Source organism: Austrofundulus limnaeus, unplaced genomic scaffold (genome assembly GCF_001266775.1).
Source record: "Austrofundulus limnaeus strain Quisiro unplaced genomic scaffold, Austrofundulus_limnaeus-1.0 Scaffold1408, whole genome shotgun sequence".
Taxonomy (NCBI): Eukaryota; Metazoa; Chordata; class Actinopteri; order Cyprinodontiformes; family Rivulidae; genus Austrofundulus; species Austrofundulus limnaeus.
The window spans coordinates 23,147-51,073 of NW_013953810.1; the positions used below are offsets into that span (position 1 = coordinate 23,147).

The window sequence follows — 27,927 nt, forward strand, 5'->3', positions numbered from 1 at the left end:
TCCTTTTGACTGTAAACATTTCAGACTCCCGTCCTTTTAAGTTGGCACATTCATTAACACAGCTCATTAAACCATGTGCTTTTATTACCAGTGCATATTCATAAAGAAAACATAGATGTGAGCAGGGTAAAACATTTTAGATACGTCTCAACAGAGGTGAGCATTTGACTCTTAAAAACATGTCCGCTCCTGTTTGGCAACAAGTCAAATGACAGATGATAAAACAGCAGCTTCCTCTCTGACTAAAATGCTGAGATTTCACTTTTATACCTGGTATTTGTTTGTTAAACAGAGCACTAGATAATTAAGTTGGACAAGGAAACGGTCTTGACTACAATCTTTCCTCAGCTGTGGCACTTTTTCCCGGGTACTACACAAAATGAACATGAGGGGGAGCAAAAGCAACACCACCAGTGGATGAGTTCTTGCATCAAAGTTATATTTTGGCATTATGACGGAAGGAACTAATGTCTAAGAGACAAGAAGCTTACAAATGTTCACTCGCCAATCTCATGTAACAAATGGTCATTCACAGTAATATAACTGGTTATGTTTGTTTTAAAGCCACACAAAAACACAAACACCTCAAAACAGAATTCATATTCCATCTTCATCTTTTTTTGTGACATTAGATGCAAAACAGTTTCTCTAATTGATCATGTTCGTGCATATAAAAAACGTCTAATATTGTTTCACTAACACTTGTACCAAATTCAGAAGAGTTTCCTGAGAAATTGCTATTCATGTCAGTTGATAGCACTCGTTGAATAAAGCTGATAAATTGTTCAAGGCAAAATAATAAATACAATTTCTCATATTGTTTTAAAACATACAAAAAAACAATTTGGCATAAAAAAAAAAAACGATGTGTCATTTGCGGAAACAAGCGGCCCACCTGTATAAATGCTGAGAAATGGATGTTGGTGGATGCTGAATTCTGCTTTATGGGAAATTTCCCTTTAAAGGTGTAAGTTAAAAAAGAAAGAAAAGGAAAAAAACATAGAAAAATATTTTTAAAAGCTGAGCTAGTAAAATATAAAATAAATTAGCACTTTACATTGTTGTTCCTTTTAAAATAACAGTTATAAACAAAAATGATCATTGTGCTGCTTACATAATGACACTCATCGTTAAACGCATGTGCTGAGTATGTGTCCAAAGCTGCCACACACATGGAGAGTCCAGGGATCCTTCATCATCTGCTGCTCTCTGAAAAAAACTGTTTTAAAATCATAGCACTTACATACAGCGTGATCTAATATGTACAATGTACATTCATGTACAGTATATACAGTACATACAGCAAATCAATGCACAGATGGTGGTTATACTTCAAGACAGATGCACATAAATAATGTTTACATTTCATTGCTGCAGAAGCATAGCTTTGTTCAGTTCACTGAAAGCATTAACTACCATTAGGTAAAAACAATTATGTTGTTGCCTAGAAAGTGAGAAAAAAAAAGAAAAAACTTCATGCATCTGAACAGGTCGGAGCTGATTAAATACTTCAGTCTATATCTAAAGTGACAGATTCGACAGAAAGTCTGGTTTAATAATATCACACACCAAGATGCCTTTGCACATTCTCTAAAGCCAGTTTATGTCAGTATTTGTCTCGAGGACGCTACATTACTGAACTTGTACAGGATGAACCTTCAATACACATCATAAAGATAAAATAAGGTGACAATTCTATCCGACGAATATGCTGATGTGCACATCAAAAAGCTGTACTGGAAATGTCATCGCGCCCCATGAAATATATTTGTCGCGTCATCAGTGGTTATGGCTGTCTCACAGCTCTACTGCAGGTAGCGGTAGACTTTAAAGCAGTGGTTCCCAGAGTCCGCCACTGCCACGTGGCCATCAGATGTAAGGGCCAAGCCCTGCGGGCCATACAGTGGGTCGGCTGAAGTGTTGATGTAGGACAGGAAAGACCCTGAGCTGTCAAACACCTACAACACACGAGAACAAAACAGGTGAGTAACTTTTACACAGTTTTATATCCACTCTTTTTTTATTTGGTAAAAATGTTTTTGTCTTAAAGTTAACCTGGATCCGACTGTTTCCCCAATCAGCAACAATAATATTTCCATTGGCATCGACGGCCACGCCTGTTGGTGCGTTGAACTGGCCGTTTCCCTCACCATGGGAGCCAAATTTAAACAGAAACTCCCCATCAGCATTGTATACCTGTCCGCAAGATTAAACACACACACACACACACAAAAGAGTAAGTGAATACAATTGTTACACATCATGGAAAATATGAGTGCAAAAAATAATACAAAGCATACCGGTAATTATTTTAAGCTATAAAGTCAGTTATGTAGCCTTTTGTTTTTCACACCGAGACCTTTTTTGTTTGGCTAAATCTGCTTTTTCTAGTTTTAATAAGACCAGATATTATTAAACTTTATTATGACAAACACTGCATGCATATACCTGCAAAAACTCATACCTTGACTGAATGGTTATGGAAGTCTGTGACGACTATCTCATTTTTGTTGTTAACAGCCACAAAGTGAGGACCTGAAAATAGCCAAGCAGACAGAAAAGGGAAAGAGCAACTATGAGTCACCAACTGCTTTAAAACATGAGAGGAAGTTCCACACTATTTTTGGACTTTGGAAAGACGATGAAAAATTATATGATCTCAGAGAGAATCCATGGTTCTGACGTGCGACATTATGATTCAGCATACAGGAAGAACAATGATTTATTTAAGTAGACCACTCTTGTTGAATCGATTACTTACTGAAAACAGGGCCAGATTTACTAAGCTTTGATTCCAGTGCAATGTTTGCACCACTTTTCTCTAAAAGAAAAGAAATGTAAAGAACGGGTGAGTTACAGCTTCATAAAAACATTGCCAAGCTGAAAACCAAAAGCACAAGCAAATGACTGTTTTTTTATTTCAAAATCTGAGTCATGCCCAACAATAAACATCCCGTTGTTTCATGCATCAGAATGTATTGTATATCTTTGCCACTTAATAGCTCTGTTTTATATAAAAGACTGGTTGTGTGTGTGCATTCAGTTTGATATAATCAGAGCAAAAACAAAAACTTAAAAAAGTAAACAGACAGGTGTATGTACAGACACTGATTACACATTAAATTAAAAGGTTGTAAAGAAAACATGCAGATTACAAAAAACTTTCTTAAAAAAAGGAAATAAAATAAATACATCTGTAAATCTGGCCCAATTACATGCCTTGATTCCTGCTGCTTTATTTAATGAGTATCTCTTCCCAAAATACAACACAATACCTGCAAAGTGTCTCTCTGAAGTTCCTCGGGCTCCAAACTTGGTCACCAGCTTCCCATTGGATTGGAAAATGAAAACACAGCAAGCTTTATTATCAACTGTGATGATATGTCCATTCTTATCCACAGCCACACCTTTGGGTCCCATCAGTCGTCCAGCACCGATTTTACTCTGCAGCGAGCAAACAAAACAGTTTGGTCATTTAGAGGTTTTTTTTTAATTATTTTCATTAAATTCACGGGATAAAAACAAACTTTTCAGTCTTTGTCAGTCACCTTGAACTTGCCGTCCGAGGAGAAGATGCTAATCCATCTATTGTCGTAATCGGCTACAATGATGTCACCGTTCATGTCGACCGCCACACCCGTCGGGCGCTGCAGTTGTCCTGGTGACCGGCCCCTTACACCAAACCTCATCTTACATTGGCCATCATTGGAAAACACCTACAAAAACACCTAAATAATTTAATTTCCCCAGAATCTACTTGATGAAAAAGAATTGTTTTGAAAGAAAAATAACTATTAACCTGTATGCACTGGTTGTTGCTGTCTGCAACCACAATCCGCCCATTACTGGATGCAGAAATCCCCTGAAGGTTTGTGAATTCTCCTTTGTCTCGCCCTCTTGTTCCTGCCAAGACATCAGAGCTTTATTACTTATAGTTATATGAAAACCTACATTTTATTTTTGCAGTCTAAACCTTGTGAGTCGTCCTAACAGTCTCGGCTTTTACTAAAATTAGATTTTTCACATGTATAAAAACATCCTACAGCGTGGTTTAATAAAACTGAATTAAATATGAGCTTTAACAGATTTTCACTCACCAACTCTGTAGATCAGCTCGTCTTCTATTGGGTTTTCCTTTTTCTTGGTGGTGCTGTACATGCTGGAGGGCCTGCGCACAGCCTTCTGTCGAACGTGACCTCCTCCTCCACTCGGGGACTTCACTCTTCTCTTCACATCGTCTGGTGACTGCAGGACATCTGACGGCTTGACGGCACGCAGGCGGAACGGACTCCCCCGCACAGGCTGGTGGTATAACAGCAAGGAGAAGGTGAATTCTCCCTCGGAGCGGACGGTATAGCCAACCTCGTAGGTGCCATTCTTGTTGTCCACCACCTCCGCTTCGGTGCACACTCCGTCTGCAGAGACTATTTCTGCCCTGAGAGCAGCGTTCCCGGTTTTTACTAGCTCCCCATCCTTGTCTTTTGTGGTGACAGTAATGGTGGTGTGCTGGCCGACCACTGCGTGTCGCAGGCCCTCGCCGGTGGCAACGCTCGTATGGCCTACAGCTCCGGTTGTGATGAGGACTCCCAGATTCTGAATGGATCGCCTCAGTCCATCCGTCTCTACTTGACATTCTAGGTGTCCGTTTTCATGAGGATGCTCTGGAAAGTTGTGCCTCGCCAGAGCACTGACCCGCTCGCCCATTTGTTTCTGAACCAACAGGACCTCCGTCGCACTGCCGTGACTTAGGGCATGCTCAGTGAAACTGCAGCTGCTTTCGATATTTTCTTTGCCCTGAAGTAAAGAAGTCAGCTGGGTCTGAAGCACCTAAGAGACACGAGCAAGGGGAAAGTCAGTAAGCAAAGAGCACAGTATTGCTTTAGCCAAAGTGTGGAAAACATTTCGGTGTTTGCTAACCTTGTGCTTACTGCTGCAGATGTTTTCCACCTCAGTAATAAGGGCAGTCTTGCGTTGGTGTAGCGCCTTCTCGAGCTCATCGAAAGTATTACTGATTTCTGACACGGCATCGTTTTTCCTCCCTGTTAGCTGTTTTGAGATCTCATTCACAAGCTCAATGGCAGCTGTCAGCTGAGGTAGTCTGCCAGAAGAAAGACAAACACAGAAGAAACATTTCAAATCTGGTTGGTTTGTCGCCTTCAGTTGTCTGCAATCTTCCAAAAAAAAAGTCAGCAAACTTATTATTGACTAAAACCCTGGACGTCATACCTGTTGCGCACGGTGTCAAGCTGATTTTTCAGAGCTGACTTGTGCTGCTCCAGCACATCCCTCAGAGGAACAGTCACATGCTCCCTGTGTTCCCCTTCTGTACACTCCAGACACATGGCTGTCTCACATGACTCGCAGTAAAACTCCATAACCTGCAGATGGCGCAGTAGAGCACAAGACATAAACAATCTAATTCTGAAGCACATAGTCTTGTAAAAGATGTGTGTGTGGCTGACATGATGAATCAGTCACAAATCCAGTCATTTTGGCTTACCTTGCCCTCATGGTTGGGACAAGAAAGAGGCTGACAGGTTGTAGCTGAATTGGCCGACTCGAGAACATTGCACACCTCGGCTCGACTGCATTCTGGATCTCGCTGTAACACTTCCATTAGGTTTGTGATAAAGAAGTTGTTCTGCAGGGCTGCAACACCCTTCTCAGGCAAGATAGATGTCTGTCTGCACACTGGGCAGGAGAGCGTCAAAGACTGAGGAGGGATGTAGTTCTGTAGACACCTAAAATAAAACGCAACAAATGAGAGAAATACAGCTGATGCTTCATGAGAAGCTCAAAGAAACGGAAACTGTATTCAATGACCGTGGACTTACTTCTCACAGAAAGTGTGCAGGCAGGGTAAAACCTTAGGGTTGTGATAACGGTCCAAACAGATGCTACAGACCAAAAACTGCTTGTCTATCTGTCTGACGACAGGGCTGGTGCTGCTGGTCTCGCGCTTGGCCATGATGACTGACATTCAAAAATGGGTGCGGAGATCACTGAACCTGCACAAATGAAGTGGGAAAAAAACAGAGGAAGTGTTAAGAAATCCTTAAGGAAATGCTTGTATGGGGTGCTAAGGGCGCATTTCAGCAAACTAAAGGAAGGAATGAGTCAGAATGTTGGCGTTATAAAACCTCCTGTATCTGCTGACGTTTTATGCTCTCCTGCTCAGCGAACTATTTCAGTGATGTGAGCCTCGCAGCCACAGGATATTTGACTTCATAAGTGAAAATTCCCAACAAATGATTGCAGTGGGAACCAAAGCATGTGATCAATGCCTCAGAGTGGAACAATTAGACAATATGACTACACTCTTTAAATGACCCAACATTTATGCACTCAGCTTGCTTTGCATAAATGTTGTACTGCATTCACAGTACTGTAGTTTTAAGAAAAGTTTGAGTTCCATGTTTTGTTTTACTCCTTACAAAGTGTCAGTTTTATTATTTACTTGACATCCAGGATGAGTTGATGTCATGCTGGGTCTCTCTCAGATTGTAGAGTTGTTGTCACATTAAACTGTATCACTGGGTCAAGCACTGATTAAATCAGTGTGCCTATGGTGTGTTGCACAACTGTCATATTACACATAAGCACAAGAGTGATTAAAGCAGATTAACAACAATGACATGTTGAAATGTAAAAAATGTGAATAGTGAATTTTCTCCTCCACTTTCTAATTTTTTTGCAGCACCAAAAGAATAATATCACGATTCATTCATCTTGTTAAAATACACAGTCACAGCTCATCTAAACAACTTAAAAAAATATTTTATTTAGCTAATATAGTTGATTTATTATTTTGCAGAAATGCAAAACATCTTTAAGGTTCCTCGGGGTAAATAATGCTGTGCAGATACAATCAAATCATGAGGATACAAGAATGTGTCAGCAGTTTACAACTTTACATTTCAAACCCATAACTGCCTTTCAGGGTTTCTACACAACATACTGTATATTTTGAAATTCCTGAGCTCAAATTTTCAAAAATGTATTTTAATTCATTATTTAACCATCTCTGATGTTTTTTTTTCTTTTGTAAATTTGCTGTTAAAATACATCGTGGTGGTTTTACTATCTGTGTGCTTAAGACACCATAAAAAAAACACACAGACTACAGTATGTAAATAAATGAACAGGATTTTCCTTTCAAGTTTTCTTCATAGTTTATGGTCATGATACTAGTGTTAAATGATTCCTCTGTAGAAAAACCATGTTCATTTGCTTTATCCGAGCCCCATTTAACAGTAAACAGAAACACTGTATGCTTTACAACTGCCCTTTGACTAAAAAGTTGAATAACTTACTGTATGTGTTGGTTTGTCTTGATGGTATGTCTTGGTTAATATTCAAGCCTGAATTGGTTAATAAACTGCCTGCCATGCTGTATAACTACACTCAGCCATTTAAGGTGCACTTCCTGGAACTACCTTAAAATTGACAGTCTTGTTTAAAGGTACATCACCATAAAGAAGGACTATACAGTGTAAACCTTGATATTTTTTAAAGCAGTTGTTTTGCACTGACCTGAGATAAGTCTAATTATCAGGCCGGAACCTTAGCATTTTATATTTGGCACACATATTACAACTGTACTTCAATTTTATTTTTTCTATTTTTTTTTCTTTTTACTTATTTCAAAAGGGGGCAGTGCAATTTAATAAAACATATGACATAAGTTAAAAAAGGTTTAAAAAAGCCAGAATTAGCCAAAATGTTATTTTTTAATCTGAAGTCCCCTGACTATGATGTTTAAAAAGCAATAAAGTGTAATATAAATACAATAACACACAATTAATATGAACAAAAAATTGGATCGAACACATCCAGACCCACTAAAAAAATAGAAAAAAAACATTACTGCTAACTAATAAACACATACAAAACTTTTTATTTTTTTGAGCGTGAGAAAAGGAAACACAAAGCTTTACAAGGCCACTCCCCAAATTCTTTCTAGTTCCTTCCCCCGACTCCAAGCAGCAGGCCGAGTCCAGGAACCACCTGTCTGCCTGACGCTCAGCGAGCTGGGCTGCCTGTTTCACATCAGCTGTCCCTGTCTGCGGCACAGGCAACAAGCAAGCGCTAACAATAGCATTCCAGTTCTTCTCACAGCTAACCCCACACATATTTCCCTCCCTTCATATTTTCCCTCCATCATTCATTATCCTGTCATTTGTCTTTTCACTCTTTCGAATGTATGGATGCTCTGAATGTATCGGCGGGCCTCAGCTCAACCACAGACATTTGACAGGTTTGTTTTTCAGGCACACAGACACTATTGTTGCTGCTTCCCAGGCGATTAGAAGGCCTCTGCTGAACCCCTTTCACTGTCCACAGAACAAGCCCAACCCTTTACACCTCCCCTCCCTGTGCTGCTCCATGAACAGTGACATCATGAGGAAGCTGGATGAGCCAAAGCCCTAAGGCTCCTCCCATCTTGACGGGCCAGCCTTTGGGATTGCAATCCCCACCACCACCACGACCACCACCTTTGCTTCCCCTCCACCCTGCCGCTCTGTCCTCTCAGCAGCCTTAGTTACTCCCACTTTCCTCACAGAAACATGATCTTCCTTTCTTTTCTCTCCCTGACAGAAGTCCTTAGAAGGTATCAAAGAACTTTAATACAACTTTAGTATTAGGAAACCTGTAATCTTTGAGTCATGGCAAATACAAATACATATAAGGTCTATTGTTCCTGTAGACGTGCTGTATAGGTGTATACATTCAGTTGTTTGACTGTAAAGCATCACCTGCCACTCTCACCCTGATTTTGCATTTAAGTGGCTTAATGTCCTGCAGGGTCAGGTCCTGTCTGCCATCTGGATTACTGAGACTACCAGATTCAGCTGACACCATCAGACCCAGTGACTACAAATCTGTATTAATGCAAAACACGTCATTTCCACATTTTCAAAAAATATATAAACATCAGTTGCAGTAAAACTAAACCAGATGATATTAAGTATTTTTGTGTGTGGGATTGGTTATTTACTTATTCCTTTGGAGGATAAGAATGCCTTGAATGCATTAATTGGATAACATGATCTCACGATTATAAAAATAATGTCCTCAGTGTAATCTGACTGTTAACTAGTAGGTAGGTCGTGTTGCCAAGTAGCCCTTTGGGGTTTGTGCTCTAAATGAAGTCATCAGCATAACTTTTTTATCAAAACATCACTAAAAGCTAACAGATGAAACTGTACCTTATGATTTGTCATTAAAATTAGTTACTATTTATATATAGAAAAAAAAAACTGAGGAAGTCTATCACAGAAGTATTGATTATATTTCTCAGAATGTTCCATTCAATAAGTCAGAAGCTAGTTTTAGTATAGACTTAGAATTAGGTGGCAAATTATTTTATAAAAATAAGATATATGGGTTTGAAAGAGACATTTGCTGACAATTTCAGTTGAGGACAACAAAGTTATCTGCTTGAATGAAGGCCTCACGAAGCTATGAGATGGAAAACTAAAAGTGTATCTTTGACTTGATGCCAGGACTTGGTATTAAAACTGATTGATATTGTTAATAATTTATAATAATAGAGCTGTTTTTAATATAGACCAATTGCATACAAAAACCCACAGCAAAACATCTGGAAAAATGTGATTTGTCTTTTAGATGTCCACCATAATATTATAGTATTTTGGTCCCACTGGAAGCTGACACATAATATCAGAGATGGGAAGCTGTCTCTTTAAAGAGGCTGTAATCTGTTGGTTATCATTCCTTTTGTCTGACTATTTGAGATTCCAGGATGTGTTTGCATCGAGGCCCATAAAAACTATTTTCCTCTTCCTCTGTTTTAGTAAGAAGTCTCTTACATCCAGTCTGTTTGTCTGCAACACTTTTTAAATAACGTTTGTATCTCTGTGTTGGATTACAAGAACCATTTTTGGATTTTGCCTTCAATAGCTCTATTACTCTGTAATATTATCTGCTGTACAGCAACAAGGAAACTCTGCACCATTTATTTCAGCAGTTGGCGTTCTTCTAACAGTCAAACTTTGGCAAAAGTCTATCTGACCTGAAGTCTAAAGTGTTGGCTCTCAATGGCATGATGTCTAGAAGGTGTTTAAAAATAGACTGCAGTTTGCATTTCAACCCCTTGGTCATGTGTCTACATACAGTAATTGTTCCTGCACTTTGCATGAACATTTATAAATACAGTTTTAGGAAACACTTCAGTGTATTACACATTTAAATTGCTCTGCAAATTAAAGTGGTGATAGGCGTAGTAGAGTATTTAACAAAGCTTAGCCTCAGAAACTACTAATGAGTTACATTTAAAAATATATTTACAGTTTGAAATTTATTCGGTTTTCTCTTTTCAAATACGTCAAGTTTTTATTTTCAGTAAATCAGAATCAATGGATGAGAATTATTCTGACTGTGTTTAAACAGCTTAATCAGCATTATGTAACAAACAAATAATTCAAACACGAGTCAAGTGGGACAGACTTTATCATCTCATTTGTACTTCCACAATAATTCAGGGAACATTTCTGCTCACAGTTTTGGTTTTATTGTTAAGAGGAGACCAAGGATCCTGAAATGGTGCCATGTTCTGCGATGACTCATAAATTATTATTCACATAGCACAGTAAAATAAGCTAACATGCTCGGCTTTCCCTTCACTGCATCAAAACAGTTTGTCTCAGTGCATCGGTCTCTGTTGAAGAATTCATGGCAATGAATGTTCGAAAAAGTCTGCAGCACACTAGATACTTTCAGCTACTGAGACGAAAATTCACTGCTATTTTTTTATTATGTTATAATTTTTTCAGTTATTTCAACTTGGAGAAAACTGGGTTAAGCATTATATATGACAACAAAAACACCTGGGTTATTTTGATAACTCAATTCCTGTGGTAAAGCTGTAGGGCAGGGCTATTCAGCTGGCGGCCCGAGGGCCGGATGTGGCCTGCGAGTGACCAAAGTTCAGCCCACCAATTGGTTCATTCATCTCTTCAGCCCAAACCCCCGGTTTTCTACTTTAGTTACTATGAGTTCTTTTAGCTAGACATAGACATGTTTGGTATTTACAGAAATGTCAGAATCTTGGCTACAAGCTGGTAAGAAACAATTCTATAAACACTCAAGACAGTTAAAATTACAAGCAGTTGAAGATAAAATTTATTTTATTTATTTCGAACAGACACTAAAATAATCAAAAAGAAAAGAAAAATAAAATAGAATGAAACAAACTTAAGAAATAAAATGTAATAAAAATTATTTTGCCCATGTGACATGCAAAATTTTATATTTTCTGTTCGAAAAGGAGCAGGTAGTACATCTTATAATGTCCTGCCCCTTTCCTACGTGTCAATGTATTATCAATTAACTTTCAGAACATCAAAAAGAGACAACTTGTTTCTATTTTACATCATGTTTAACTATGTAGAATTATTTTAAGTACTATTTATATCATCAGTTACATTGTAGACTATTGAACATTAAACATCTTATATATCATATTTTGAATTGAGCTCTGCTTTAATCAGTTTTTTTAAATTGGTTTTCAATTTGTAATTTTTTAAATCATCATTCAATCTATTCCAGACATTTACTCCACACACTGATAAACAAAAACTCTTCCTGGTTGTTCTAATATGTTGTTTTTTAAAATATCCTCCACCTCTTAAATTATAACCCCCCTCTCTGTCACCAAACATTTCCTGTATATTGTGTGGAAGTTTTAAATTTCGGACCTTAAACATGAATTGTGTAGTTTTAAATATTACCAGGTCCCAGAATTTCAGTATATTTGATTTAATGAATAACTGGTTTGTGTGTTTATGAAAACAATATGTTATGAGTATGTTATTATGAAAGTATTTATGAGTATGGTATTATGAAAGTAAAAATAAAATTGGTTAAAAAATTTGGCAAGTCAGAAATGTCACAATAATATTTGTGTCAAATAGGAGGCATAATGTGTTATTTTTGATACTGTTTAATTATCACTACTTTTATAGGGTTCTGTATGTTGTATTCATGATTAAATGCAATGCATTAAACTATTTCAAAAGTTAACAGATCTTTGTAATACTTGGTTTATTTACATAATGACTTAAATTGCTGGATGTTTGGCCCCTGAGATGTTGGCCTGCTGTAACTGTGGCCCTTGGAGCAATTTAGTTGAATCGCCCTACTGTAGGGTCATAGGTTGAGTTGGTTTGACCAAATATTGTGTCAAACGTTAGACCTAGTAGTTGCATCAGAGATGAGCCATGTGGTGGATATGGGTGTTTTAAGGGAGCGGGATCTTGTGGATTCATTTGTTTCAAAGAGCTGTTCAATGTTATATAACCTACATACATCCCTATGCATCCATCTATCTATCTATCTATAGTTAAAAACAATATTGTATCAGTTTCATTCCTTTTAATATTCACATCCACATTAATAAAAGTCTGAATAATCTTTCCTGTTTGCAGTCATTAAACTGTTCAAATCTGACAAGTCATGAGTGGATGTGTGTCAGATTCACCACATCACATCAGCATATATGTGGATCTTCCCAATGTGATCTCATTATGATAAACATTGGCAGAAGACTATGCGGCATGCAGGCCCTGCGTCCACACAACATGCACTGCAGAGTTTGCAAAGGGGTCGATCGATGCACGAGCGCCGCCTTCAACACTCATTCACCTGCAGTAAAAGAACCTGAACAAATGTGTCTCTCGGGCTGCAACTCGTGCCACATTGTTCACATTCATGTACTGTGCTTTGACACACACAGACAGTGTGTGTTGGTGATGTGATTACCACTGGACTGTGAGATGCACTGGGGTGCATTAATCATCTTGGAGATTAGAAACAAAGCATGAAGGCCCCCACGCATGACCAGAGAGGGTTTAGAATGTATAATGAGTTTTATTTTTGGCCTGACAGTTCCTTTAAAAACACTATTTGTGGTTGCAAAATGGAACATAAAAATATATATATATTGCCTTGTGTTATTGTTCTAATCCCTAAGCAAAGACAAAGAAACTAACAAACTTTTTTGAGTATTTTCAAATTTTAAAGAACAAAAAATCCTGTCTAACGCATTTTTTGTGTAATGTGTTGTATATAAAAACAGTGTAGACAAGAAGTTGAGCAGAATGCAATCATGTTGACACAGACAAACCCTGGATTGAAAATTAATTAGATGATTAGAATAGACGATATGATTTAGGCATCATCTCAAGATAATATCTTAGATTTGTTGTCTTTGTTAAGGTTTTGTAATTTCAAACTGAGCATTTTCATGTTTATTCTGTTTCTGAAAAGGCAAGGATTATAAATTCCTTTAAGTCTTTATGAGCAACAAGTTTGGAGTCATGACTGTTATTTCCCTGCTTCAATACAGCTGATTTCAATTGATAACTGATTAGCAGGCTTTTGTTGAACTGCAGTCATCTGAATCAGGTGTATCAAAGCAGGGAGACCTCTGAAACATGCAGGGCAGTGTGCCTTTAGGAACAGGGTTGAAAAATCACTGGTTTAAGAAACGGAACGATTCCAAATAACCTCTCTGAATATCCTTTAGTCACTCAATCGTTTGCTGTAAATTTAAGCAGTCTTCAACACATGACTGGCATCAATCTTGGTTCCTACTCAGTTCACTTGCAATTTGATAAACTAGTAAACCTAAAGAGATAGCAATAAAAAACGCACATGCAAGTAGGGCTGCCACGATTAATCGACGACTAATCGAATATTAAAATAATCGATGACTAATTTAATAATCGATTAATTGTTTTTTTTTGTTCTTTACTTTGTTTTTCTCTCCAAACTGCTTTGACACCTTCCACTGCCACATCTGCCTTTCTGTCCATGACACACATGCACAGTATAAGGTAGGCCGTGGACGTCACAAGACATTATACAGACAGGCTCTGGTATCATGGCTACCTGACAACAGAGCTCAAAGTGTGGGATCATTTTAAKAAAATGAAAGAGAAACCTGTGCAATATCTGCAGAGCAGAACTTGCCTTCCACAGTAATTATTTTTAGTTAGCATATAGCTAAAATCTAACGAAGGTTATATAATAGCAGCTGCATTCTGATGTGATAAGCTGTGTTTTATATTCAATTAACGTACGATCCGATTAGTCGACTAATCGAATAAATAATTGGTGATTAATCGATTATTGAAATAATCGTTTGTGGCAGCCCTACATCCAAGTACCACCCAGTTTCTTCAAAATCTAAAGAAACTCTAAAGCCTTGACAAAGACAAAACAACAGCGAAGTATCAGTCCTTGGGTGCAGCATCCAGGACTGTCTGGGAGCCTCTCAGTGACCCACTGCAAATAGCCGGCCCAAAGGAAAACAAGCTAATCACCTCTATTATCCACAAGATTTTAAAAAAATAATAATAACTCTTAAAATAATTGTTCATGGTGATGAGTCATCCTCAAGAACAAAGCCTGTTCCATCCTGAACAACAAAAGCATCTGCAAACAGTCTAGGGCTGCGGTGCTGAAATGATGCATTGCCTGATGCTGTTGCTGCAGTACAATGGATGTCACAGACTGTGGAGGCGAGCAACATGCAGATTCACATGTGTCTCTGAGGGCTTCCCAGCAGCAGGCATACGAATTCAGCTCAGACAAGCAAGGAAAGCTCAGTAATCCTGTAAACAAAGGAGGATGTATGGTTGATTACAGAGCCCAGCCCTCAGACTGCAGCAGAGATGCCCACCTGCCTCAGAGCCCAGCCGGCTGCAGGCTAAAATGGAGAACTGTGTGGGCTGGCTGAGGAAGCACCAACAAGCAGAGCATTTTATTTTACTCTCACAGCCGCTTCTGAAATAATAATATAAAAAAAGCTTATACTAAACGCCATTAGGTGCTATATTAGATTATAATAAGGCAAAGAAAAGGGGAGCAATACGACGAACAAGTATAGCCCTTCTGTGATTTGTCAATTCACAGATGCTGGTAAGGATAGACAATCAATTATTCATCTGCTTCAGCTCTGCTCATTGCATGATATGGAGGACTCGGAACAGAAACACAAACAGATCCCAGAAACCAGAGGTGAAAGGCAGGCTCGTACTTACATGAAGCAGGGAGAGGTCAGCACTGTAGAAAGATCCCCATTGTAAGTCTGCCTATCCCCCCACGGACACGGCGACAGAAAGGAAAGGGCAGGGTCTGTCTGAGAGACGACGGGGACAGTGAGGGAAGGACGAGCGAAAGCCGTTCGGGGGCGTGGCTTAAGTAAGGGGGCAGGGCTAAAACAACATGGAGGAGGGCAGGAAGTATGCAAAAGAAGTGACTGCTGTGGAGCTAACTGAGGGAGAGGTCTGTCTGGTGCAAAGAGGTTTGGCTTATTTAGTTTCCACCCTTTATCCTTAAAAGAAAAAAAATCGTTTGGTACATTAAAGCTGTAAATTAATGGTGTGACTTGTTTTGTTTGTAGGAAAAGGAGTGTCCTCCCAAATAAAGCGATCTACTAAATTTTCCTTTTCTCCACAAAAATACCTTCCTGATTTGTATTTTAAACCAGCAAATATACCATTTGCAAAGTATGAAATCAAACCTTAAAACAGAGGTGCCCAAAGTGGGGCCCCTGTTTCGTTTAGCTCACCAGTAGTTGTCCTGGTTGTTAGATTGTAATCTCCTGTCCTATGTAGAAACACTTCCACTTTTCAACCACTGGTTGAAGGTACAAGGAGCTGAAATCAGATAGTCTTAACTCATGGTACTCACTTTATCTTTGAATTATGTTGAAATTAAATATAAAATGTAAGTAACTACATGAGACATTTAGATTAGATTTAAGCACACATCTAGATTTGCACACCTTATACCACACTTATATCACATATATTCAAATTTTAATGTATGAAAAGTCCCATGAGCATTTGCAGACCAAGCGTATGTTGAATTTTCTCCATGTCCATGGGCTGGAAAAAAAAGAATGCAGGCAACTGCACTAATAGAAAAACTTTACTTAAGAAGTATTCACATTTCATGTATTATATTACTGCATTTGGCCCGTGGCCCTCAGATTGATTTTAATTTTGGCCCTCTCAAGGAAAATGTTGGGGCACCCCTGCCATGTACTTTAAAAAACAGTGCAGTTGGAAACGAATTACTTCAGTATTTTTCCAGATCGATGAGAAACTCTGAATGTGGGTCTACAGTGTAAACAAAACATTATCTGAAAATTTTACTCAACAAACCTCCCTGAGTATAATTATGTACGGATACATCACTTCTCAAACCCAAACATCTATTCTATGGACATCAATTTTTGTTGACCTGACTTTATTCTCTTCATTTGTTTCTGTAACTAAACTAATGCACTTGGCTGGACACAAATATTGCTTGTGATTTGTTTAAACCCTCTGTATTCATTAACACCTTCTCACTTGATGTGAAAAAAATGTAGATTTTTTTTTACCCATCCTAATGTAAATAACTATCCATCAATTAGTTTAACCTGGTTATTCCTTTCAGGTTAGGGTCACTGGTGCCCATATCCAGCAGTCACAGTTTGAGGGGTGGGGTAGGACAGGTCACAAGTCCATCACAGTGCCACACAAATGAGACATAAAACATTCACTCTGTCAAACCTAGGGCCAGTTTAGAGTTACCAACAAGCCTAACAATCATGTTTTTGATCTGTGGGAGGGAACCAGAGTACCTGGAGAAAACCCATATATGCATGGAGAGAACGTAGGGTTGAGCAAAATGGTTCAGTGTGCAAGTAATCGTCGGAAAAACTTTAATCGATTATTTTTTTGGCTCTTGACAATTAATACGATTAATACCATCAGGTATACTGACTGGAGATTTCCCCGGTCAGCCCACTGGATGCTCCTCTCCGCTTCGAATGACGAACATTTTAAAAAAGGTTATGTAATTTTTTAATCATAACTCTGGTTTTCCTTGGTCTATCAACACAATTTCAAAAAAAATGATGTAAAGCCTGAAGTCTGTACTTTCACAATTTGAAACAGATTTTTACGGAGAGTAAATCTTTCCCACTAGTGATTTAAATTGGTTACGTGACTATAGGGCATGGGACTCGAGGGGATTAACTGTCATATTAATTGTTATCAGCTAATAGTGGTATAGGACACCTAAAGTCAAAGCATGTTATGACTCTAGAGAGGTATGAAAAAGGATGATAGGTGTGCATAAAGTAGAAAAATCTGATTTTTATAAAGGCCTAAAATATGGAAATAGAATGCAATAGTTCCGGTTTGTATTTAAGGGTGTTTAAAATAATACTCTACATACCTAAATGAAGTTGAATAAGAGACACTGCACTGTGTGTAATATGAGCATTTTGTTTCTGTAACTGTTGTGATAATATGGGCAATGAGTTTGTTGGGGGTGCAGAGGGTAAACAGTCTTCTTTGGTTTTGATTCTGCAAGGCAGAGTTGCCATGGAGACTGCTTCCAGTTTCATCAAGGCTGCAGCAGTCTGGCAGCAGCAGTGAACAGAGCTCACATCCATATCACAAGCTTCACTAGCATGATTGGCATGTCCTGGATCCCTTAATGTTGTTAACAAATAAATAATCCAAGTTCTGAAATACTTAACTGTTTGGAATTTTGCAATAAATCTAATTTAGTTTGAATAAAGTCTGCTGCGTGACTCTGTTAATGACCCATTGATTGAATTTGAAAACAGATATAATGTAAAACTATTACGCAAAAAAACAAAATTATGTTTACAGATGGTTTGAACCTATAATGGTGAGGTTTTATGTTGAAACATGTATGTAAATATGCTGCATTTTTAAAATCACATTTGAATTCATTACAACAAATTTCATCATACCAACGAATTTCAACAATCACATTTTTTTATTTAAACAAAGGGGAGAACAAATAATTTGCTTCTTCACGGATCACTTTGTTTTTTTAAATGAGACTTAGTAACAGCACTGTTCAAACAGTTATTAAAAGCCCAAACAGAACCTCCTTTAAGCTCAAGTTGTTATTTCAAATGTCAGGTTCAGTATCCATTAATAATATATCATTAATTATCACTGATAACAAACACTGTAAAGTTTAAATAAGCATTTATGTTTTTGTTTACAACTATTTACAAACATTTAGTTGCAGAATAGATTTAGAACTCCTCAACAATCTTATTAGCTAAATTAATTTTTATTTATTGACAATTACATTAAAAAATGACAAAATGTAACTTACTTGACGTTGCCTTTTAAATTGCTGGAGTCTGAGTGTTAATGCATCTCACCCTTTTAAATATTACATCCCTAAAAAGTGCACTTCAACATTTTTTCATATTACCCTAAAAGGGGAGGAGCCAAAGTAATATTGATGAATTAATCAGTTTAATAACTGAAACTCGCATCAACAGTTTTGCCATGAATAAACTTTATGGACTGATGGCTTGACTGATTATGTTCTCCTAAAGGTGATATATTTAGCTGCTTATATTGTATCATATTGCCTTCATAGTTACGCCTGTAACAAGTTAGCTCAGGCTCAGCATTGTTCACTTTATCACAGACTCCCCATGGTTCAGTTGTGTTCAGATAGACACAGCCTTTGTAACACTGACCCATTTTAGATAAAGAAAAACAGCAATTTGACTGTAAAAGTGACCACAAGCCTCTGAGCGTCTGTTAATCAAGAGACAAGGAATCAGAAGAATTACAACGAAAATATATTATTAACAACTATAAATTAAAAAATAACAATTACAAAAAACAAACAATGATATATGCAAAAACATTTCAATACAGTTTCAGTTGGTTTTGTCTAAGCTAACATCTCTCTTCTATCATTAACCTCAGCACCCTCAACACTTCCTCTGTACATTCTTGAGAACTTTCAATTCCAACAAGGAACAACTAGAGTAAGTACTCGTTTATCCAATTTGGGATGACAATCTGAGGCAGGAAAACATTTTTGGGGGGGATAAAAAGTGTATAAGCAAATGTCTTAGAGTGAGTTTGCCCAACTTTCTTTTCATAATTAAAACATACAAATTGGCTACAAATACTTTCAACAACTTCTTTCAGCTGTTCTTTCTTCAGGGGTCACCACAAGTCATCTTCCTTTAGCTTACTCAGTCCTCTGTATCCTCTGTCCTCACTTTACTTATTTCCACATCCTCTCTAACTGCATCAATATATCTCCTTTTGACCTTCTTCTTTGTCTCTTTCCTGGCAGTTACATTCCTAACACCCTTCTATCAATATACCTACTGTCCCTCCTTCTGTACATGCACAAACCATTTCAATCTAGCCTCTGAGAGGTCAAAGCACTTTTCACAACTCAATCCTCCGTATCAACTTACTGTCCAATCTTGCCATCTAGTGGTACAACTTACAAAATACCATCTACTAATTAAACATTCTTCAGTTTCTTAAAATGGTCTCTTTCAAAATTAAAATAAAGGAAAACACTATACTGTCCTCATGCCTGTAATTATAGCTCATCAAGATTTTACCTGAATTTAGCTCATATTGGTGAATTAAATATTAACATTTTGAATTATACAAGCTTCAAAGTAAAACATTTTTGTCATCTTTTAAAACACGTCCTGTGCCTACACACTAGAATTGGTGCCTGTAGGAACAGTTTCCTTGCTGTTCTGCTGTTTTCCCATGTCTCCAATGCGTTTTAAAAAACTGAAAAAAAATCCAGGGTTCTCAGTCTTAAACCAATTACTCCTGGGAAGAACGTCTTCATGTTTTATGGGGTGGTGGCTTCCAGTGCTCTCCATTGATTTGTTCTTTGAGTTTAGCTCCTGGAACTCTTCATTTGGAGTGTGGACTGAAGGATCCTCTGCTGATGGAGAGTTCTTGTCCTGATCACTGGATTTCTTTAAGTTGTGGGGCAGATCAGTGAAATCAAAAACTGGGTTTGAGGGTGCATCTCCAGCATTCTGTTCTGGTTGGGATTCTTTGACCTGTTCCACAAGATTTGGGCTTTTAACTGTAGACTGAGTCTCCGGGTTATTCTGTTCCTTAATTTGAGGAGGTAGAGTGTGTCTGCGGCAGAGGTTTTGTTTTGAGGAAGACTGAGGACCGAGCAAAAGCTGAACCAAATCCTCATTGGTTGGGTCATCAGCATACCTTTGAGTTTCCTCATCGAAGGTAAGCTGACGAGGCAAGCTGGACTTCGCTGAAGGAGATTTCTGGTTTTCCAAAGAGAAGTCCACTGAAGAAGCACTATTTCGGCTGCTCTGATACTGCAAAACCTTTTTAGACACTTCACGCAGCTTTTGGGCCTCTTCAGCACTATTGTCTTGCATATCTTCCTCGTCATCCTCAGTGTTGGCGGAAATAGATTTAATTGTTGAGAGGGTTCTGCGGGTCATTTTGGCTGGACTTGCTACGTCCTGAGAGTTCTCTTTTTTGGAAGCCATTGTCTCTTCCTTATGGGTATTGTCACCTTCGGGTTTATTGTTTTCAGAGTGTAACTGAACTTTTTCTTGTGAAAAGTACTGTGTGAGTTCAGTTGCTGAGCTCCATCCTTTTTTGCACATCTCATTAGCTCTGAAAGTGTCTTTATAGTTTTGAATTCCAGTCGGAAGTTTTATCTCAGAACTGATTTCGGATAAGCTTCCGTTAGTAGGACAGTCACTCATTGGACTTTCTTGTACGGATGAAGGCGTGCCAGGTCTCCTTCGAGACATGCGATTGGTGAGCAAGTTCTGCAGTACAGATTCCAATGCAACATTATCCATTTCTTTGTCTCTACTTGAGCAGGTAGCAGTGGATCTGCGCTTGACTGCATTCTGTAATTTATCAATGCGTCTCCGTTTCACTTCTGCCATCTCTCTGGCCTTATTTTCCTACAACATAAAACCATATTAAGGAATAAAGTGTTTTGTGTTTCTTTGATTATGTCTGATAATAAGCATGTCAGCACATTGGCTTACCTGTATGGCCCGGAAAAACCTTTCGCAGAAAGAGTGAAAAATTGAGCAACACTCCTCTAGTCGAAAAGTTTGTGAGTCTTCACAGAAGTACTCAGCCACTGAGTCGCTGACTGACTGCAGTTCTTCCAGATCAGCCTTTATGTCGTCCAAGTACGTCTCAGCTTTCTAATGAAAACACAAAGCAAGATATTATTAACTGATACATTTGACTGAATTTGGTCTGAATTCCCTGTGGTGAAAACAACCATCACCTTCAGAAAGTCCTCCATCTGTGCCTTTAGATCTTCTTGTTTCAAGGTATTTGCTTTGGCATCTTGTATTTTCTTCACCTGTCTTTCAAACTCAGCTTCAATGTCACTTTTAGTTAATCTTAAAAAAAATACAAACATATATATTAATTAATTATTTAACTGTCAAGCAAAACAAAACAAAAAGCATTGTTTTCATTACCGTGCTGCAGCTTCAATGTGTCTGAGTTGTTCTGGAAACATCAGAAGAGTTACATCTGCCTTTTGAGCTTGCTGTGGGGGGAACATTGAAGTTTATGGTAGAATCACATTTTGTAAACATTGTTTAAGCTATAGAAGTGAAAGTATGAAAGATGACTTGCCATTACAACATAATGCATGAGATTCATTCCGGGTTTGTTTGCTTTGGTATCAGCTAGCTTCAGCAGAGAGGACATTCGGAAGCCAATTGCGCTGCCTGCATAGCCACCCTGTCAGTAAACAAATGCCTTCAGATCAGGAGTGCACAAACACAGGAGAAAGTAAACCTGCTGTTACTCCTGCATCACATATTAAACACTCACAGCGTTCATGTAGTTTCCAGTCTTCAACACCAAGCGAATGATAGAATGGAGATTGTCACACTCTAACAGCTCTAAAAAAAATATGGCGTTAACATCAAAACTCAATGGTTTAACAGCTCTATTTTAAAGTTTCATATATATATACTGTATGTATGTGTGTGTGTGTGTGTGTGTGTGTGTGTGTGTGTGTGTGTGTGTGTGTGTGTGTGTAGGTAAACCAACTGTACCTTTTCCAGCTGTAGTCAGAGCACCAATGAATTCCTTTATTTCATCCATGATAGGGAAAAATTCATCTTTCAGCACCAAGCAGCTCAGTCGCTCTTCATAACTAAGAAACATCAAGAAATCCACTATATTAGAAGATCCCCAATACCATCAAAATGTGTAAATGATAAAAGTACATTTAGGGCACTTACCTGGGAATCTTGACCAGCATTAACATAAAAAGATCTGCTTCAGGGAGAGCAGATGGGTCGCCTTTAAACCCAATCAGTTGCTTCAGCTACATTACGAGAGAGAGAGAGAGAAACTCACAAATCATATATCTGAATGACTTTTATTTATTGGTATAAAATAAAATGAATAATTTTTAATAGTTCTGAATGACACATACAAAGAATTTAGTTAAATACCTCCCCATCATCAGGCAACAACCTGCACAGCTCCTGTAATTTCCCAGTGCCAAAATTGAGACCATTCCCTGACTTAATGTCTTTAATCATGTCTTTTACAGGCCTGAGGATGAAGGTGGAGACATAGGAGGAATTCAGTTCAGGAGTCATCATTAATCACAATGTTTTCGGTATTTGTTTAAGGCTGGAACATCGTATGAGTTGTAAGTCCATGTTAAAACCGTCCTTTTGTTTGCTTGGAATACTTGGACAGTTGACATCAACAAGCCTCTGCCTGTTTAAATAGCTGAGCAAAATCTCAACAATTTTAATTATTAACTGCTTTTGGGAATATAAAAAAAATACTGAATTAATATTTGACAAAAAAAATAAATAAATAAATAAATAAACGTTTTACACTTTTGTAGCTCAGGAAGTGACCAAACAAGTTATTTTTTTATGTGATCGGTTTGGTCTGTTTGAGTTGCTGTAAAGAATTCTGTCAGTTTGACCACACGTGTTTTAAACAAACAATTACATGTTTTCATTTCCCGTTAGATCTGTGGTGTTTGCCAAAGAACCTCAGACAAACATTTCTAAAACTTTTCAGTTGCTGATATTATCTGTACAGAACGCCAGAGGGAAGTCCCAGTGTACATCAAACCTGTCTGGTCTTGTTGTTTTCGTCAGTGATGCAGCCATGTTGCATACAAATTCATCTGCCTCATCTTGTGCGGTTTTACACTGTAACCCAAAGAAATGATTGAGCAAAGAGGTTACAGCCTAAAAGTTGTACCACTGACTCACCGCTTGAACTGCTTTAGGAATATTCCAATATTCATGCTCCTCTTGGCACTGAGGATGGAAACCTGGAAGATGGAAGTCACAGATAAATAAGCAAGACATTTGGGATAGTTAACTATTGGCTTGAGAAACATCTCTTCTGTCAAAAACACCTCAGATTTCCAAAAAGACGATCGATTCCAAAGGTTGAATTTTTTTTTAGCTGACTATATCGAACCATCTGGGGAGAGATAGCCTAATATTTTGTATCAGCAATAAGTTTTGACTTATTCCACGAAGCAAAACGAGGCCAAGTAAAGTGTAGGACTATATTGTACCCGTTCATGTTGAGAAAACGAGATGTATAATTTTTTGACTTAAACACCGTTCACAACACACAATGGTGACACTTGAGAGCACCAGTACTATACAGTCCACTATTCTGAGGACACAACTATTCCTTCCTTTGGTAAACAGGTATGAAAGAAAGTTGTGACTCCACCCATGTTTTGAGTTATCTTACATCCTATGTTCTACAGTCATATGCCTGTTCATTACAGTTTTAGAAAACAATGTTTAAAACATTTATTAAACTTAACTTTCAAAAACTGTTGATAAATACTTAGCTCCCACAATCAATTTTATTCCCAAAACAGAAGTTATATGTTGTTGTTTATGTAATGCCAGCAATAGGTTAATGCTTGTAGCAGCAGGAGTTGTACATTTACAGAGGAAGTGCGGGGTGTTCAGATATTTATCTCAAAAATCGACTCGCGTCAAACAAACTAATTTTTATATCTCAGAACTTCACAGTTAATGGAAGTTCTTAGGTTTAGAGTTTAAATGTGAATTTTTGACAAAGTTTCTCACCATTTCCGCTCCATGACCTGAAGGCAGAGGCCCCCTGAGACTCTGGCGGCTCTGGCCTTTTGGATGCTGCTGGCCATGGTTGTGGCTGAACAACTCCTCTATGTGGTCAGTGTCCAGCTCATATTCCCCATCGGTCTTGTCTGCGGTCCAGATGTTGTGCTTTCCTATCACACTGTGTTTGGGAAGGGTCTCCCAGTTAAAGTTGCGCATCCTGGACTGCCGGCGGCCAATGATACCTAGTCCATGATGGGATAGGGGGAGTCCAGGGGCTGGAGGTGGTGGTGGAGGTGGAAGAAGAGGTGGTGGTGGTGGAGGAGGTGGAGGAACCGGAGAACTTCCTGGCTGCATCTTTTATTGGTGGGGGAGGTGGGGGGTGGTCTCAGAAGTTTTGAGAAGTATTTAGACTTCTATAAATAAAGACAGGAATTTAGCTTTTAGTAAATAAATCCCAAAGATATTAGCCAATATATTTTTTCTACTAAACACAAGAATGTCAAGCGGGTGTTGCTGGATAGATTATTTAAAACGCTCTCAGCTCACTAAATTCTTCAGAGCCACAATCACAGGTCACTTTCTTATCTACAAGTTGTTACTTGTGGCAAACAAATACCGAAGGTCGGACATGTGATCATGCTTTTAACAGAATTATTTGTCTCGTGTTTAAACAAACAAGAGGAAGAACAAGAAACTTATATGACCTTAATGAAGTTTTCACACTATTGGAGTTTTCACACATACACACACACACACACACACGTTAACTGATCATTTAACACAGCAAACAGCTAAAACAATGTAATTATAAAATGATCAAAAACAGATTAACAAAAAACAACTTACATGTGATTTAGAGTAAGCAGCAGCTCCATTCTCTTTCCTTATGACTCTTGTTGAAACTTCAGGAAAACAGAGTTACGTCAACCTGGATAAAGCAAGGAAAGAGTGTCGAAATTACCTGTGGGTTTGTCGACACGCCCAGGTAAGTCATCTATTCCCATGGTAGTCCACACCTTCCCAGCACCAGCAAGTCAGGCATTTGTTCCCAACTTCTCTGGCCTGTTGGCTGGAGTTTGTGAGGACACAGCTGTCTCCTCTGCCCAGCTGTTTCTGCTCATGTGTCAGCAGACAGACTGATAGATGTCCTCCTATCTCTGTTCTCCTATTGATTTCCTGAACTTTTAAACGTCCACTCACAGCTGATCTAAAACAAGGCTGCTTAAAGATTTTTTTTAAATCGAATCCCATTTGAAAGGTGAATGCAGAAGATCTGCCTTATTATAGAAAACGTGAACACACATTTTATTTAGAATGAGTTTTAAGTATTGTGTTTGTAGAGACAAATTTTAAGAGTCCTGAAGAGGGTAGAATAATAATGTTCACAACAGTTACAAGGTTGTGGGAATTAGGGGTTCTGAAGGTGTTGCAGCGTCCCCTAATGAACACACGAGGACATGCATGTAAATAGTTAATGAAACATAAGGTAATAAATATATAAATGTTGTTTTTGTTTTAACTGCTTCTTTCTGCAGGGGTCGCCACAGTGAACAAACTCACATGAAAGATTTGGCAATTATTTTAGACAAGTTTGGGTCCATGGTGGCCTCAGATTCTGCCTCCTGTCCAAACTCTAGTTATATTTTTCCATGTTCAAAACTCACTGCAAAGTAGGCAGAGCATGACTGCAATTTGATAGATAGTGTCTATCCAAAATATAACATTGTTAATGCCCATTGGATAAGACAAACACACACACCACCGTTGTGAATTTCAATGCATATATTTAGTATTATGCTATTTTGTCAATGTGTGTTTAAATTCTGACATCTTAACAACATCCTCCAACTGATACAGGAGTACAATAAGTAACCACTGCCAGAGAACAGGAACCAGTTATAAATTTTATCTGTGAACAAAGGGTTCATTTGCATGGTCTTCCCACCGGGTAGTATTTTTCAAATTTGGGTGTTGTGGATATAAGAATCTCCACAAAAAAAGTAGTGACAAACATAAATCTTAATTAAAAAAATGAAACAATACCATAAGAATTATAGAAATAGTAAACAGCATTAAAGTGCTTAAATCCACTTTGGTGCAGCAAATAGATTGATCACAATAGATTAAAAGCATTATTTAGTCATTATAAAGAAATAATAAGTAAAACTACATTTATTATTTCTTTACCATTATTTTACCAGGCAAGTCCCGTTGAGAGCTCAGATCTCTTTTTCAAGGGAGGCCTGGGCCTGAAGGCAATCTACTGTACATGTTTTTAGGAGTGGGGGAAACCAGAGTACCCGGAGAAAACCCACGCAAGCACGAGGAGAACATGCAAACTCCACACAAAGACCCCAGGTCCGAACCGGGGATTGAACCCATGAGGACCTTCTTGCTGTGGAGCGTCTGTGCTAACCACTGAGCCAGTATATATACATATTTTGCATTATCACACAGATAAATAATCTCTTACATGCTCTCACTAACATCACGAGACTTACATACCCGAGTCACACAGTTCAGTGGAATGTAATGACAAGCACTTTATTGCAAATGCAGGACAAAAAAACTCAATCAGCTGACTACAGCCTCAAAGAAATCTTTTTATGTTACAAACAGGAGGATAAATAACACAAAACACAAAAGGAGTACTTTGTACATTCAGTGTTGAAAGGGACACTGACATTTGTATTATAATCTAAAGTGCATGGGGCGTTACTTGTATGCTGTAATTTGGGTTTTACAATTTGAGACTCCAAGAATAAGCCTCGCAGGTTCCACACCGACACCTTCTAAAGTACCACAGTCAATAATAAACTAAGTCTGAACCACATTTTAATTTTGTACAATAACCGAGATCTTTGTATTTAGCATTTAAGCATCAGACATATGCTAATGCTAATTACTGCAAAACATACTGTACAAGTGACATTTATTTCAGAACCATTTTTGTGCATGAACTCAGAAGTTAGAAAAAAAGACATAGTTCTGGATTTGTATTAATATACTGTATCTTAAGCAGCCAAAATTTAGAGGACCAAATACTTGGTGATTGTATATCAGGTTAAAGAAAATAACATATTCCCCATATATTTTTTTCTGTAAACATTAAAATGACTAATCAGGCAGGTATTTCACAATATCACAGAGGGGGCTAATTTTGAACAGTCTGATACTTTTAACCTAAAATCAGTAAAATGTGAGGAAAATGGTTCAGGAATTAAATACATATTTAATAACATCTCAAAACATGAGCAGTATCCCAATAATTTACATTTCCAACCTGTAAAGTCACTCCCATTTGTCCGACACTGGCATACTGTATATACTGTAGCTTTAGGCAACATACAAAAGAAATGTGCAAAACAGCCAAAGAGAACCTCCACATTAAACTACAATCTTGTACGTAAATGGGTGATATACATGTAAATGATTGTACAGTACTAATAAGAAGAATTACAATTAAAAAAGTAATTTAACAAAAAATCCTTTCATCTATGTAATTAACGTTGCTGAAATCAACATTAAAAAAAAGAACTTTCTCTGCCTTCTACTGATCTGATCCTACAATAAAATTCTTTAAACATTTCCTTCTTGACCCTCTAACCACAATGTTATATTTTTAACGGATAAGTTTGTCACTGTACATGTCAAGTAGCTGAACCCAGGTGCTCATTATTGCTCCTCCAGCCAGGACGGTTTGTCTGATCCAGGAGGCTTTAACTTTACATTGAACTGTATTAGAGTTTGTTCCAACTGCTGCTGGTTGCCAGCAAAGTAAGCCGAGATAGCATTATGGAAGAGAAGCAGCTGCTTGTGCATCACTTTTACCTAGAAAAAAAAAAAGAAAAAAAAAGAAAATAAAACATGTCAATATTACAAATACAATAAATTATAAAGGAACAGTTAGGCCTTTTATTGCTTTATGGGTAAGCAAAACATAAATAAAAAATTATGTACAAAAATAA

At 37.9% G+C, this 27,927-nt stretch overlaps 2 protein-coding genes and 1 pseudogene across 4 annotated transcripts; all 3 read right to left on the reverse strand.

Moving 5' to 3' along the window:
- Positions 1-65: 65 nt before the first annotated feature.
- On the reverse strand, positions 66-15,188 carry LOC106535298 (tripartite motif-containing protein 3). Of its 2 annotated transcripts, XM_014032273.1 has the most exons (13): positions 15,069-15,187; positions 5,835-6,008; positions 5,501-5,741; positions 5,227-5,378; positions 4,918-5,098; positions 4,098-4,827; positions 3,800-3,903; positions 3,549-3,716; positions 3,276-3,444; positions 2,762-2,821; positions 2,465-2,535; positions 2,056-2,196; positions 66-1,958 (listed from the first exon to the last, which is right to left on the reverse strand). In XM_014032273.1, exons 2-13 carry the CDS (start codon positions 5,978-5,980, stop codon positions 1,806-1,808), a joined length of 2,316 nt encoding a protein of 771 aa, XP_013887727.1. In that variant the 5' UTR covers positions 5,981-6,008; positions 15,069-15,187; the 3' UTR covers positions 66-1,805. The 2 variants fall into 2 exon arrangements, with proteins under 2 accessions (XP_013887727.1, XP_013887728.1); XM_014032274.1 differs by lacking the exon at positions 2,762-2,821 and having other exon boundaries at positions 15,069-15,188.
- A 2,625-nt stretch (positions 15,189-17,813) lies between these two features.
- On the reverse strand, positions 17,814-25,084 carry fhdc4 (FH2 domain containing 4). Of its 2 annotated transcripts, none has more exons than XM_014032272.1 (12): positions 24,921-25,084; positions 23,966-24,372; positions 23,120-23,181; positions 22,334-22,436; positions 22,118-22,203; positions 21,929-22,029; positions 21,702-21,772; positions 21,501-21,608; positions 21,341-21,411; positions 21,142-21,259; positions 20,891-21,055; positions 17,814-20,803 (listed from the first exon to the last, which is right to left on the reverse strand). In XM_014032272.1, the coding sequence occupies exons 2-12, from the start codon at positions 24,311-24,313 to the stop codon at positions 19,553-19,555; spliced, it is 2,484 nt and encodes an 827-aa protein (XP_013887726.1). In that variant the 5' UTR covers positions 24,314-24,372; positions 24,921-25,084; the 3' UTR covers positions 17,814-19,552. The 2 variants fall into 2 exon arrangements, with proteins under 2 accessions (XP_013887726.1, XP_013887725.1); XM_014032271.1 differs by having other exon boundaries at positions 24,806-25,084.
- A 1,398-nt stretch (positions 25,085-26,482) lies between these two features.
- On the reverse strand, positions 26,483-27,790 carry LOC106535295 (arfaptin-2 pseudogene; annotated as a pseudogene).
- Positions 27,791-27,927: the final 137 nt, after the last annotated feature.